Genomic DNA, 13,116 nt, shown 5'->3' with positions numbered 1-13,116 from the left:
AATTCCAAAACCCTACAGGTAAATATGTCCCCTTGTTTGTAGACTAATGACCAGTTGGCAAATAACCTACTGTGTAGGGTTAGGGTAAGGGGTTAGGGTTATACTGTGTATGTATTGAGTATAATCATTTGTGGACATAGAATAGTTGTGTCACTTTCCTGAGGCCATTCTCAAGCTTCAATAAACCTTTCAGCGTGAGACATCTTGGACTCCTGTGCGCTTAGTCTCCACTGACCGAATTGACCATTGATGAACAGAATGCTACACAACAGTCCTGATGTCACAAAATCATCTCAGGGTGAGATGGAGGTCAAACATTTCAGTCAAGGAACAATAAGCAAAAAACAGTTTTGAGTCGAGGGAACCGTGCCTGGAAGAACATGATTTGACCTATTGGGTTAATTTCAGATAATTCTTAATGTGTGTCTTAGTGTGTGTGTGTGTGTGCTGGCCTATGTCCTGTAAGGCCATATGCTTCTCCAGGAGAACATATACATTTCTATTTGAGTTTTCTCTCTCTCCTCTTTTCTGTCACTGAACTCTGTTGTTTCTCTGCAGCTCCCCCCAATGACCAGTTACGGCATTGCATTACATAAGACACGGTACATGAAAAATCAAGTCAATACTACACAAACAAACACATTTCCTCAGGCTCTAAAATTCTACTTGTACCCTTTTTCATGTTTTGTTTTTAATTTTAATTTAATTTTAGAATCTAAGTAACTTAAATACTGTGACGGTGGAAGAAAAGACAGTGAAACTGTGTTTGGTCGTATAAAAGTCAATGTCAAGTCAAAATGGAAACCGATGTAAAATACAATAAAATACATACTTTGTGCTCAATTTTTCTTTAACTTTGTGATATTTACTGTCTTTTTTTTTAAATAATCATAATTCTGAGATATTATTTTACCTTATATACCTGTGAAACGACATAATGCATCATCACATTAGATGAAAAATACAGAAATGGGCATCCATAAGATTTAATTGCTCACGTTTTGAAATAAACATTATGTCAATCTATATCAAATTTCACATTTTGGCCACATGGTCACTGTGCTGTAAAGACACTTTCATACAAATCTATAGAGATTACAATATAATCTATATACAATGGCACACAGTCAATATTTGTGAGCTTGAGGCTGCCTGTCAGTCATAAACAGAGCTGTTGTTGGCTGGATGCAACAAACTGACATGTAAACATCCACCGAGTCACAGAGATGAAACAAACATGTTGACTTGTTTCCAGAAGTGTGTGTGTGTGTGCTCTAATGTGCCTGCTTGATGGTATGTATGTGTGTGCATCAGTGTGTGTCGGACTAATATTTTGTAACTTAATGGAGACACCCCCTGACCTCCCCACCCCATCAGTTTGTGATTGGTCTGTGGCTCCAGCATCTGGGATTAGACCATGTTTCCCCACTTTACGTCCCCCTGTTCCTCTCTCTCTCTCTCTCTCTCTCTCTCGCTCTCTCTCTCTCTCTCTCTCTCTCATCTCTTTTCTGTTTCTCTCTCTATTTCTCCCCACATCACATGATCCGTTACATCACGGGATTGAGGTCAGAGCTGGATTAGGCCAAGCTACGCGAGTGAGCAAGAGAGGCAACGCTGGAATTACTGAAAGTGAGGGAGGAGAAGTGGGAGGAGGGGGGAGAAAAGAGAGATGGGAGATGGTGAGAGACAAAGAGACGAGGAGCACAGGAGGGTTTACACTAAAAAGGGGGATTGAACGAGGCAAAGGTCTTTGTGATGCTCTGAACGCTGTAAAGTGAGTACAAATGTTTGACTCTTACAGAATCAAACATTTGTAAAAATCACATTGCAGAGAATGAAAGATGTGTTCATCATGCAGTAAGTCACATAAAGATGCAGAGTGGAAATGTTGTGGAGTGATGGGGGCAAAGTTCAAAAGCTCACATAGTTTGCCTGTCATCAACCACTGAGGGGAAAAGTACTACAACCGAATACCCAGTATGCTTTTCCATTTAGTCTTTACTTAAGTGCATGTAAGTATGTCTTAGTTTATATATTATTATGGCCCATGGTCTATATTCAGCATTATCATTTGATTTTTTAATAAACGTAAGTTATAAACTTAGAATATTGTTATTTTCCAAACATGTTTGATATTCAAAAGGAATATTTTGGCCTCAGAATGTATTCTAGAAAGCAAGAATGAAGTCTGACCGGAAGCTTTACAACAAATGTAAAAGACTACTATAACCATGCTTTTTATAGCTTCCAGGCACATGTTATCAGTGTTCATATGGATGATTTTGAGAATTTAATTTAATTACTTTTAATCGAATGCCACCTTATTCTAAAAAAAACAACAACAAAAAAAACGGTTGTTTTTACGCTAAAAACCTGGCAGATGTGGTTTCTAACATTACAGTCTGAAGATGTTATTAGGAGTTGTGGTGCAGTCTCTTAGTTTCCAAAGATATGACAGGGTTTTACTGTACAATTAACTGTCTGTCATTTAAAAAAACTACTTTATTCTTTATAAATTCCCCTAAAACGGAGTAAAAATAAAGGTTTTACCATGAAATATGACAAGTCAAGACATGTCAAGAGTAAGGGTAATAATTTAAAATGGTCAGCTGCAATATCTGTCAAAACAGACCTAAATAAAATCAGTGGCTTCAACAAAACTTAAAGAGCAGTAACACAGTAATACACATTAACATTACATATACACATTTTTATTGTTTTTCTAATTCTTCATTAATTCCAAGTAGTATTTCAAATTTAGTGTCAAAAACAAAAACAAGCATGAGCTTTATTTGACAGAGACAGCTAAAGAGTGACAGGAAATGTGTGGAGACAAATCGGGAATGACATGCGGGAAAGAGCCACAGGTCGGATTCAAACCCTGGGCTGCCACAGCAAGGACTGAACCTTTGTACATGGGGCAGCAGTTCTACCAACTGAGGTAAACGCTGCCCCCACTGTTTTATATTTTATTTAGAAACTATTACAAACTAAAGAGGGAAATTACCCAGTAATGTGCTGCAAAATAGAAAAGATTAAATGAAAGTCAGACAAAATAAACATTTTGTGAGGCAGAAATACGTTTGTTTTGGGGTTTTTTAAATCTTTTTTTTCTGGTTATGACTATTAATCATCTCATGACCCCTCTAATTTACCTTATGACCCCTAGCCAGGTGACCACCACTACCATCACATATATTTGTATCTATTTGTACACGTGGTGGTTTGGCATTGATTTTGAGTGTGGCCAGTTTAACAGTATTCTGGCATGCATGAACATGAACATTAATCCAGAAAAATTAAAAGAGAAAAAAAACAACCGAATCACACCACTGTGTTTCTGTCTTGGTAAACACCAGGGATCCTAAACTGACCCTGTGCTGGCACGGCAGAGATCAGGGTGAACCTGGGAGAGCCAGACTACAGATTAGACTGCATCACACTGGCATCAAACTGGAGCTGGATGGCCTGACTGGGACCTGAGGTTTCTCCCTGCCTGCTGTCCAACTAAGGTCATGCAGCGACAGTCACACGACAAGGAAACATGGCTCTGACGTTTCTCTTCTGAGTGTGAAGTGCAGAGCGGTTCATTTTGTTTATTATTAAAAAAACAGAGCAGTGAGCGGAGGAAGCGAGGTTAACAGCATCTCCCTGTATAGGCTGTACAGTACATGCTGATGTTAGGTGGACTTCATCTGTGTTATGTCAGAGTTTTTTATTTGCAAGAGGTCAAAGTTTAATTAACGATACTTTATATCCCATGATGCACTGGGCATGCGAGAGCATCTGTCACCGAGGGAACACTGAAACCAATTTGTCATCTGGAGAGGGGGAAAAAAGGCTTTAATCCTGCCCATGCAAACAGAAATGTCAGGAGATAGATGGACATACAAGGGGAGATAGGGAAAGTGGGGATGATGAGGAGAGAGTGACAGCACAGGGAAGAAGGGGAGGAGGAGGAGGAAGAAGAGGACAAGAAGGAGGAGGAAGAGGGAGACGGTAATCCTGTCTAATTCACTTAGTGTTGCGCTGAGGGAGCAGGACACTAAGAGGATTTGGGACATTCTCTAAATTAGATCAGCAAGAATAACAAACTGCAAGGAGAGGTAGAGTGGAGGGAACGAGGGGGCACACTGGGAGAGGGACGGAGGAAGGAAGGGACAGATGAGGGAAGGTGGCACGAAGGAGGGAACATGTGAAGAGATGGTGGAAGCGGAAGGATGCTGGGACAGAAGCGCAGCAGGAAAATAGCATGAAATCTCAGGAAAATTAGTTTGCTTCAGTTGAAAAACTGACTGTGAAACAGGGGCAAAGTTGCAAAGATCAGCAACCTGTTGTCTCCGAGAACAGAAAGTCCCTGTGACTCTGATCACATTTGATAGCACTGAATGCCAAACACTCCCATAATCCAGACAATGGTCTCAGTCCAACATATCATTAATCTGTGGCTCTAAACTCTGACTTTTACTATTAGAGATATTAACTAGGTGTTAAGTTGTAATCTGCAGTAAAGCCCTTAGCAGAAGTGTATGCTGAGGTTGACAGTGGCTGGTTGATCCATTCATACTGTAATACTGATCCTGTTACCACTACTAGCTGCAGATCACTCACACCTACTTACACTGCTGCGCTGTTTGTTTGAGCAGCGTTACAGCGCGTTTGCAAACCTCATTTAACGCCTTATGCAAATTTAAATGTATAATCAATAAAAAAGACATAGATTTATTAAGTTCAATTCAGAACAGGTGTGACTGGCTTTACTGTGTTCAGTGTTGGGGTAGTTTTTACATCGTTTTCCAATCAATTCGTCTTGTATAGCACTTTATACACATTTCTTATAGACAGCATAAAACATGGATGTAGTATCCGCGACATCACTCTCAGGAGTGTGCTGGCTCTGGCCTCCTCCATCTTGGCAGTCCTGCCCTCGCTTGCTCCCTACTAATCCAAAAAATGGGCAAAGAGGTGGAGTTGAGGCGGGCTACATGAAGCCTGGTTACTCAAACAAGCCACTTGTAACGGCACCCACCTGTCAATCAAAGCGGCTATGCTGTTAATTCTGCAACTTTAAGGCTTAATATAATTTGAACAGGTGAGTTGTATAAAAATTCACCCTCAGTACAGTTGTCATTAATAAAATTAGCTATAGAGACTGGACATTTGAACATGGGGACTTATGGAGACTGACTCGTTCTGTAGCCAGCCTCAAGTGGACGTTTGAGGAACTGCAGTTCCAAGTTGGCTCCACGTGGAGGTTGCTACTTGACATTTCCCCACAAATCCAACTTGATATTGATTTTTTAGCAACAGACACTGACAGGCATGCGATTTGTTCAAAATAGTGTTGCAATATTATCAGACTCACACTGACAGTCAAGCAAGAGATGAGGAGTGGAATATAGAAGTCTGGTAAACCTTTTTTTCAACTCCACACCCACTTGTAGTTTAACACTGACACATTTCTCAGACGTCATGCAGCTCCCTCTGGGCAGCCACGCAGGCTTTACATGATTTTTTCACATATACAGGAGTAGTAAAGAAAGTCTCTGACGTGTGAAATTGGTGGAGTTCAAATTCTGGATACATAAAGTACATCAAATTGACCATCAACACTTCCCTCTGGTGATCTAGACCTTCCAGTACATCTACTGTGTGAAGAACAGAATTGGCTTTACACATCCACTATGAAAACATAAAGGCCTGTGAAGCTATGAAGGAAATTCAAAACGATGTTCAAATGATCACAGTTTGAGCCACTTTAAATTTAAAAGAGGTATATCAACTCATATGTGGGCAGACACAGCTGAGAAACTTTGTTGTGTTCCCACACAACACTGCAAAATGTTTGTCACTCTTCTCTGAAATGATCTCAGTTCAACTCTGTTTCATCATGGATTTCTTTTTCATTTTATTTTAACAAAAACAATATTTCTGGGTATTTATTTGTGTGTATGCGTTTGTGTGTTTGTGTGTGTGTCAGTCTGTGTTTATATTCATAAGGAATCTGTTCTTACATGTGTGTGTGTGTATACTCGGGCGTGTGCTCAGCGCGTGTATGCTTGGGCGCCGTTGGGATTAGGAATCGATTAAGAGGAAAATGGACTGCAGGCAGGAGGGAGGAAGAAGGGAGGAAGGGATGAAGGACTAGAGAGGAGGGGGGGGTGGGGGGGGGGGATGATGGAGAGGCTGGTCAGCTCTGGCAGCAGCCTGTGGCATGATTACAGTGTGCCTCCAGAGCAGGCTGGCCACCAGCTTGTTTGTTTGGGATTAGAGAGAGGAAAGAAATGAATCATATTTCTAAGTCCTGAGTGTATCTGGGTCTGTGTCTCTGTGCTTCAGAGTCCATATGCTGCTGCTGGGGGATTACAGGAGTGCACTGCCTGCAAAGCACACCATCTATCTATCTATCTATCTATCTATCTATCTATCTATCTATCTGCACATAACTTGGAAAATGAACGCCCCGTTAGTGGTCTTAGCCTATGCTGCACTTTATAATGAGCTTTTGGACTGCAGGGCCAGTGTTATGCTGTGTCACCATGAGGCTGAACCCAGCTCTGTGTTCTAAATCCCAGTCAGAAGGTTTGCACTGTTACTGTGCACGTCTGAGAAAAGAGGTGCGACAACCAGCCCGGATGTGGCCAAGTTTCAACCTCAGACTAGCAAGATTTGCAGGTTTAATATCAACTCAAATGTGCACAAGACAAGTATTTTATACTCGAGTTATGATGAAACATCTTGTTTAAAAATGTTTATGTGGGTTAGTCACAAAATAGCAACAGCAATGAGCACAGTCCAAACTAATTCTACAAAGTTAAAGATGTGTAGAAAACCTTATAACTCTATATAATATCCCCATATTTTATTTGCATCAGTTGGCTTAATGATACTAACTAGTACTTAATACATAAGATAGTATTATGGATCATATTAGTAATTTGGAAAGCTATAATATATCCTCTCAGGCAAACTGAGGCTGACTAGCCGGCTCCAACCCAGTGACTTTGCATACAGCAGGCCACCTTACAATGCCAGCCGAAAATGTAATCTGCAAACAGCAAGCCAGACAATTTACCAGCAAGATCAGCCACAGTAGTCCCAATGAATTAGCCGATGTTACCCGCCCAAGATGGCAATGTGCCTTTTGACTGCATTAGCAAGCGAGCTAATGTTTGCCAGCTAAAACCACAATATCCACAATAGCTTTGAAGTTGGACTGATGTAGTGGATGCTGGTCACAAGGTTTCATATAAATCAGACTGAAATGTGTTAGGTAGGTGAGAAAGTTGCGGAAGTGCTCATTTGTTAAGTTACATCACAACCTGTTGATAAATTAGCAATTAAAGTCATTAAAAAAACACAGGTAAAATGCATCAGAACATATGGCACCTAGAAGCAGTGGACCGACAGACCGACATTGCCATTCTAAGACCCATGACACTAGGCTAGCTGAGAACTAACACACCAGTTGCATGTTGGGCTGGACCTTTCACATTTTCTCCTCATAGGTGTATTGTGTCATTATGACTCAAGGCTGTGCATCTTGTGTCAAACATCTCATCACACCATGCAATAAAACCTTCCATCCAGTGCACTTCTCACACCCCTGTGGAGTCAACTCTCTGGATTCAACTGACAGAAACATACAGCAATCCAAAATAATCTGCCTGTCTCTCATACTTCAGTTTGGAGCTGGCGGGGCAGTGGCATTTTTTGTTAGATCTAATCTGTTTTCTGCTCTTTCTGCCTGTTCCCTCTCATCTCTGCCTTATACCCACTCAACCTCTTGTGTGGATTAGTGGAACACTCCCAGAAACCGATTCCCAGTCTCCCCTCTCTCTCTCTCTCTCTCTCTGGACGTTGGTCTCCTTTTTGCACCCCCAAATAGCAGAGATGTATTAGAAAGACACGGGTGAAGAGTGAACCACTCAAATCAAATGATTTACAGAACACGATAAGTTTTAATGAAGTTGTTTAATGTCTCAAACATCAGCTATCTAGCATGGTAGTGGTGAGACTGGTTGAACACAGAAGACAAATGAAATATACAAAATAATCCATGTCAGAAAAATAAGCAGAGAAGATTATAGTAATGCAAAACATAAAAGTTCAGTAAATGATTAAGAAGCATAAACAGCATTGTGTCCTATTACTGCTACTTTTACTGGAGAAACCCCTGAGTTTGAAAAAAGAAGAAGAAGAAGCAGAAGCCAGAAAAATATAAACAGAAAAAATAAAAAGTTGGCAGTTTTCTAGAAATTAAGAAAGTGAAAGATTCTGTTGGGTGGAGCGCCTGCGTAACAACTCATTGCTGATAGCAGACATGATTGCATTTTCAAGTTTTAATATTTACATAAGAACGACAAAAAAAGCAACATCCATGTCAGCTGAAGACATAATGATAGTAATAATATACTGATAATAACTTCAAAACAAATTACCACAATTTTACTTCAACGAATTCACAATTTTTTTTTTTTAAAGAAACATAAAATTGTTTAATTCTAATACAAAAAAAAAATCAAAAGAAACATCAAACATATAAAGTGGTACCCATCACATCTTTACAGGTTGGAGATGAGAGAGGCACCGAACTCTCTGTGCAAAGGGGGAGGGCTGCATGGCGGCCCAGTCCCTTCCCTTTCTCTGGTGCAGGCTTCTCTCCCGTCAAATGACTTCGCCGGAGCAGATTATCAGCTAAAATGTTTATAATAAAGTCATTCATAGATTCGAGAATCGCTTCAACAATCCGCTAAACCTCATGCAAACGCTGGTGAGATGGAGTGGGGGTGGTGGAGAAAAAGTACTTGGCTGCCGCAAGTCACAATGAGACCATTGTTGCCCAAATTGTCTGGAGGTGATCCTATTAAACTAACAATGTATGAGCCATTCCCCTAATGATTTCAACCAAGCTCAAAGGCAACAGGTTTGTACTGCAGTCACCTCAGTGACCAAACTCTACCCCCTCCACTTGTATCACGCACAGGCTGCAGAGGGTTAGTATCATACAAGGCTACTGGGAATCATCAGCTTCTGTCTAGCCATCGTTGGGCACCCATGTTAAGACACCTAACATGTCGGTTTGGGTTAGTTGGGTTGTTTGGCTCAAGGTTTTTTTTTGAGTCAGCTCTTTGATGAAAAGCAGGAAAATACAAGACGAGGTCTAGGAGGAAAAAATGAACACGAGCTTGGGCTCTCGCCTGTGCTTCAACACGTCGATTTCAAGGCTGTCTATGCAGTAAACTTGTAGATCACTGAACTGTTGTGCTGTGGCAAAAAAAACAAAAAACAGAAGCTCTGCTTCAAATGTGAGTCTAAGTCAAGGCCAGTCATTTCTGAATGAAGCTCTATCAAACAAATCAGAGACAATATATCTTAAAAACCAAAACTAAGTCCTCAATCAAAGGTGGTTTTCTTTGCTTACGCACCTTCAGTTCTCTTGTCTTATCAGTAACATATTCATACTGTGTTTCAATCACAATCATTTCCTCTAATCCACTGAGCTGGAGAATTAAAGCTGTTGTTCTTTTTTGATTTTATTGTACAGATATTGCTCTTACACTGCAGCCATTCCTTGATTTCAAGGCTGATTTCTATGTCGCTTAACTTAGAAGAAACACTATCTCTTTGTTACAATCACCAAGCCAAGCATCAACATATCAATTTGCTTCCACATGTATTGTTTGTTTTTTCCCCCCAACTGATTAGTTCTTCAACTGATATGATTAATTTATGATTTCTGTGTCCCAAGGTCTCTTCCTCCATCTAAAATACACCAAAAGTAATCTTGGATTATTCACCCTACTTTGATTTCTCACTTCCTCCCTTGTCCCCTTCCCTCCCCACCTCCCACTACTTGTTATTTTACAAGACCTGGAACTTCCAGGAGTTCTGGTCTTTGTAGTCCAGACAGTCAGTGGCATTGAAATTGAGCTTCCAGGCAGCTTGGTCCTTGTAGTCTAGACAGTCGACTGCTCCAAAGCCCAACGAAGCGGCCGTGTAGCCCTGGGAAGAGAGCGAGGCGGGGGACTGGCTGAGGGGCCCACCCATCGACGAGGCTGTGATGGGGCTCAGGGCGCCTCCGGTGCCTGACAGCTGCGGGTGCATGGGGGACAGGTAGGAGCTACAGTCCAGGCCAGTGAAGTAGGAGGAGGAGCTTGCGTAGCTCTGGCTGTAGGCTGGGGCCTGGGTGTAGGTCATGGGGTATGCTGTGGTGCGCTGCATGCAGGGGGTGGTGGAGGCAGACAAGGGGTCTGGCAGCGGGGAGATGGAGGCCGGGCTCCAGATGGACACAGTGGCGCTAGCAGAGCTGGAACTGGGTGTGATGGCTGTGCCTGGAGGAGGGGGTGGAGGGCTGTAGGGTCCATTGGTGGGGTTGGCACTGGCTTCAGTGTTGGTCTCCCGAGCAGGGGATGCCTTCTTTTTAGGAGGCCGGGGTTTGGACTGGCCTGTGCTCTGCTGCTGTTGCTGGCGGCACTTGGCACGACGGTTCTTGAACCAGACCTGGAGGATGGCATCAGAGAGGAGGTCCATTATCAAACTCACTTCTTTTATTAAATATTACATCTATACATGATGTCTCTCTCTCTCGCTCTCTCAAACTCTCTTACCTGGACTCTGGACTCGGGCAGGTTGATCTTGAGGGCCACCTCCTCCCTCATGAAGATGTCTGGGTAGCGGGTTTTGGCAAACAGAGCCTCGAGGATGTCCAGCTGTGCGCGTGTGAAGGTGGTGCGCTCCCGACGCTGTTTACGCGGGGTGCCTGAAAAAACAACTTATTATTATTATTATTATTATTATTATTATTATTATTCGTTGTTTTTTATTTTGTTGACATTAATAACCATGTACCGAAAGGCCAACAGCTGTGCAGACCATCATTTTATCGGTTCGAACATTTAACACAAAAAGCACAAAGTTATAATCTATACTAAAATCCCTCGTGCATAATTAGGGAAGGTTAATTTAATAAAGAATCAAAAATAATTAATTTCGCACAAATCGAATAAATGAATAAATAAATCTGAGTTCTTCTCTTGAATTCACAAATAATAAATCCGGTTCTACATTTCAGAAACTGCACGAATGTCTATATATTAGATATATATTTTATTATATACCTATAGATTTTATTTTTACAGAACGTATTTGGCAAAATACCGGATGAAGTTTAATAACTTTTAGTCGGTTCGGACCATGCTGGCATCTCCCTGCTCTCTGCTTTTCATCGGATCGAATAAAATGGTGTAACAGCTCGTCTTTTTTCGTTTTTTATATATTTTATAACTCAGACTGGATCGAAATCTACACATTTAAGAAACGAAAGTCACCGTGAAGCTCAGATTCTACATTCAAAAATGTGCCTGAATGAAAGAAAAGCCAACACGCTTTCTGTCATCAGTGCCAAACCTCCGGCCTTGAATTTCATTCAAACTCTCTCTCTCCTCAAGGATGACAGATGCTGATCGAGACATGTAGTCCCGATATAAGAAGAAGAGTTCATTCATGAAAAACACTCTGGCTCCAAATAGAATACAATGAGCATCATTTTGTAAATAGGTTACACGGTAAGAGCAACAGATTGGTTTGATGTTAAGTCTGTGTGGGAACAGGCTGCGCTTCTAGTCACACACACATTTTTATTGTTTTTTGACTCTATAATCCGCTGAATTTATAGGTCAAGTGAAGAATCAGAAACATCTAGTCAGAAATCATAGCTACAGTTTAAAATAAGATGTACGAGTGAATTTTACGCAACAGATATCTGCGAATAATTTCATTTTCCACATTCCCAAATAAACTTGTTTCACTTAAAACAACAATAAAACCACAGGTTTAAATATTTAAAATAATAACATATAGTCACAAGTCACAGGCCTTTACTTACTGGGGTATCCAACGGCGGCGGAGTGGAGCAGATCCATGCCCGGGCCGGACAGCGTTAACCCGTTCACGGCGTAATGGGGTTGCTTAATGTAGGACATCATGCCTCCTGCTGGCTTTAAAACACTCCCTCACTCCCTCACTCTCTCTCTCCTTCTCTCAGGCCGGGGGCCGAGTCTCCTATAGTCTCTAGGGGGTCTCTCTCTCTCTCTCTCTCTCTCGTTTTTTTCTGTCACTCCCTCCCTCTCTGTTTTTCTTTTATCCTGGGTTGTTTGTCACTTAGTTGTTGTTTTTGATTTTTCCTTGCTGGTCTTGTCCTCCACTTTGCTGTGCTGCTCTGACTTAGAAACCAGTCACCCGCGGTTCTAACTGGACAAGAAAAGGTGGTGTGCGTTTGCACACCTGTTAACCTGACGCGTAAAAACACAGATCCGCAGATTCAGGGAGCGGGTGTATATTCTGTGCTTCAAGTCAAATCAATTCAAGACTATGAATTAAGACAGGACTTTAAAAAAAAGATGAAGGCTAACTAAACAAGACAAGTTCTATGATGCAGTTTGCAGATCTAGGTCGTGCGTAATTGCGCTGCGCACCGACGTCGCCAGGTGAACAAAAAAGGTACCAAAAGCAGAAGTTCCGCAACAATTCGGCCGTCTGCGGTCTGATGGGTGCTGAAAAAGCGCAGCAGGGGTCCTTGACGGTACCTGGTCCCTGAGGAGAGGATCTGCTGGATCTGCAGAGTGGACAAGTGAGGCGAGCAAGAAGAGGCTGGCTAATTAGAAGTAACTTCTTACCCAAGTAGACACCCAAAGCCCTCCCTCTCTCTCTCTCTCTCTCTCTCTCTCTCTCTCTCTCTCTCTCTGTCGCGCTCACGAAAACGCGCGCGCACATTCACACACCATTCATGTTGGGCCTGTAGTGCATGTGAATATTTAGTCTTTTTTGGGAGGATAATCTGATACAAGAAGATGCCTTATAGAGGTTCCATGTTGATTTATATATGTCTCTTATATTTAAATTTGTGGAAATGTTTCAGCTATGGTTTGGTTGTTGTTGATATGTGGCCTAAATATAATCCATAAATATTCATTTGAAAAACACAATAATAATAAAAAAAGGAAAAAAAGAAAGAAAGAAATGAAGCAGAATTAAAGTCTGTCTGGGTTCATGACAGCACTTGGCAAATTTACCTCAAACAAAGCAAGAGAATAACCATCTTGGTCTATTTTTTTT

The 13,116-nt window shown here is 41.5% G+C and overlaps 1 protein-coding gene across 1 annotated transcript; it reads right to left on the bottom strand.

Annotated features, from left to right (window-relative positions):
- Nucleotides 1-7,996: 7,996 nt before the first annotated feature.
- On the bottom strand, nucleotides 7,997-12,626 carry LOC104927212 (homeobox protein otx5). The gene is made up of 3 exons (XM_019270085.2): nucleotides 11,888-12,626; nucleotides 10,611-10,762; nucleotides 7,997-10,503 (listed from the first exon to the last, which is right to left on the bottom strand). Exons 1-3 carry the CDS (start codon nucleotides 11,985-11,987, stop codon nucleotides 9,865-9,867), a joined length of 891 nt encoding a protein of 296 aa, XP_019125630.1. The 5' UTR covers nucleotides 11,988-12,626; the 3' UTR covers nucleotides 7,997-9,864.
- Between the last annotated feature and the right edge of the window lie 490 nt (nucleotides 12,627-13,116).

This window comes from Larimichthys crocea, chromosome VII (genome assembly GCF_000972845.2).
Source record: "Larimichthys crocea isolate SSNF chromosome VII, L_crocea_2.0, whole genome shotgun sequence".
Taxonomy (NCBI): Eukaryota; Metazoa; Chordata; class Actinopteri; family Sciaenidae; genus Larimichthys; species Larimichthys crocea.
This window is presented reverse-complemented; position numbering and strand designations above follow the sequence as displayed.

Coding starts and splice junctions, on each gene's coding strand:
- LOC104927212 (XM_019270085.2), bottom strand. CDS start 11,987: ATGATGTCCTACATTAAGCAACCCCATTACGCCGTGAACGGGTTAACG. Junction 10,763..11,887: donor CGCCGCCGTTGGATACCCCA/GTAAGTAAAGGC, acceptor TTGTTTTTTCAG/GCACCCCGCGTAAACAGCGT. Junction 10,504..10,610: donor TGCCCGAGTCCAGAGTCCAG/GTAAGAGAGTTT, acceptor GCCATCCTCCAG/GTCTGGTTCAAGAACCGTCG.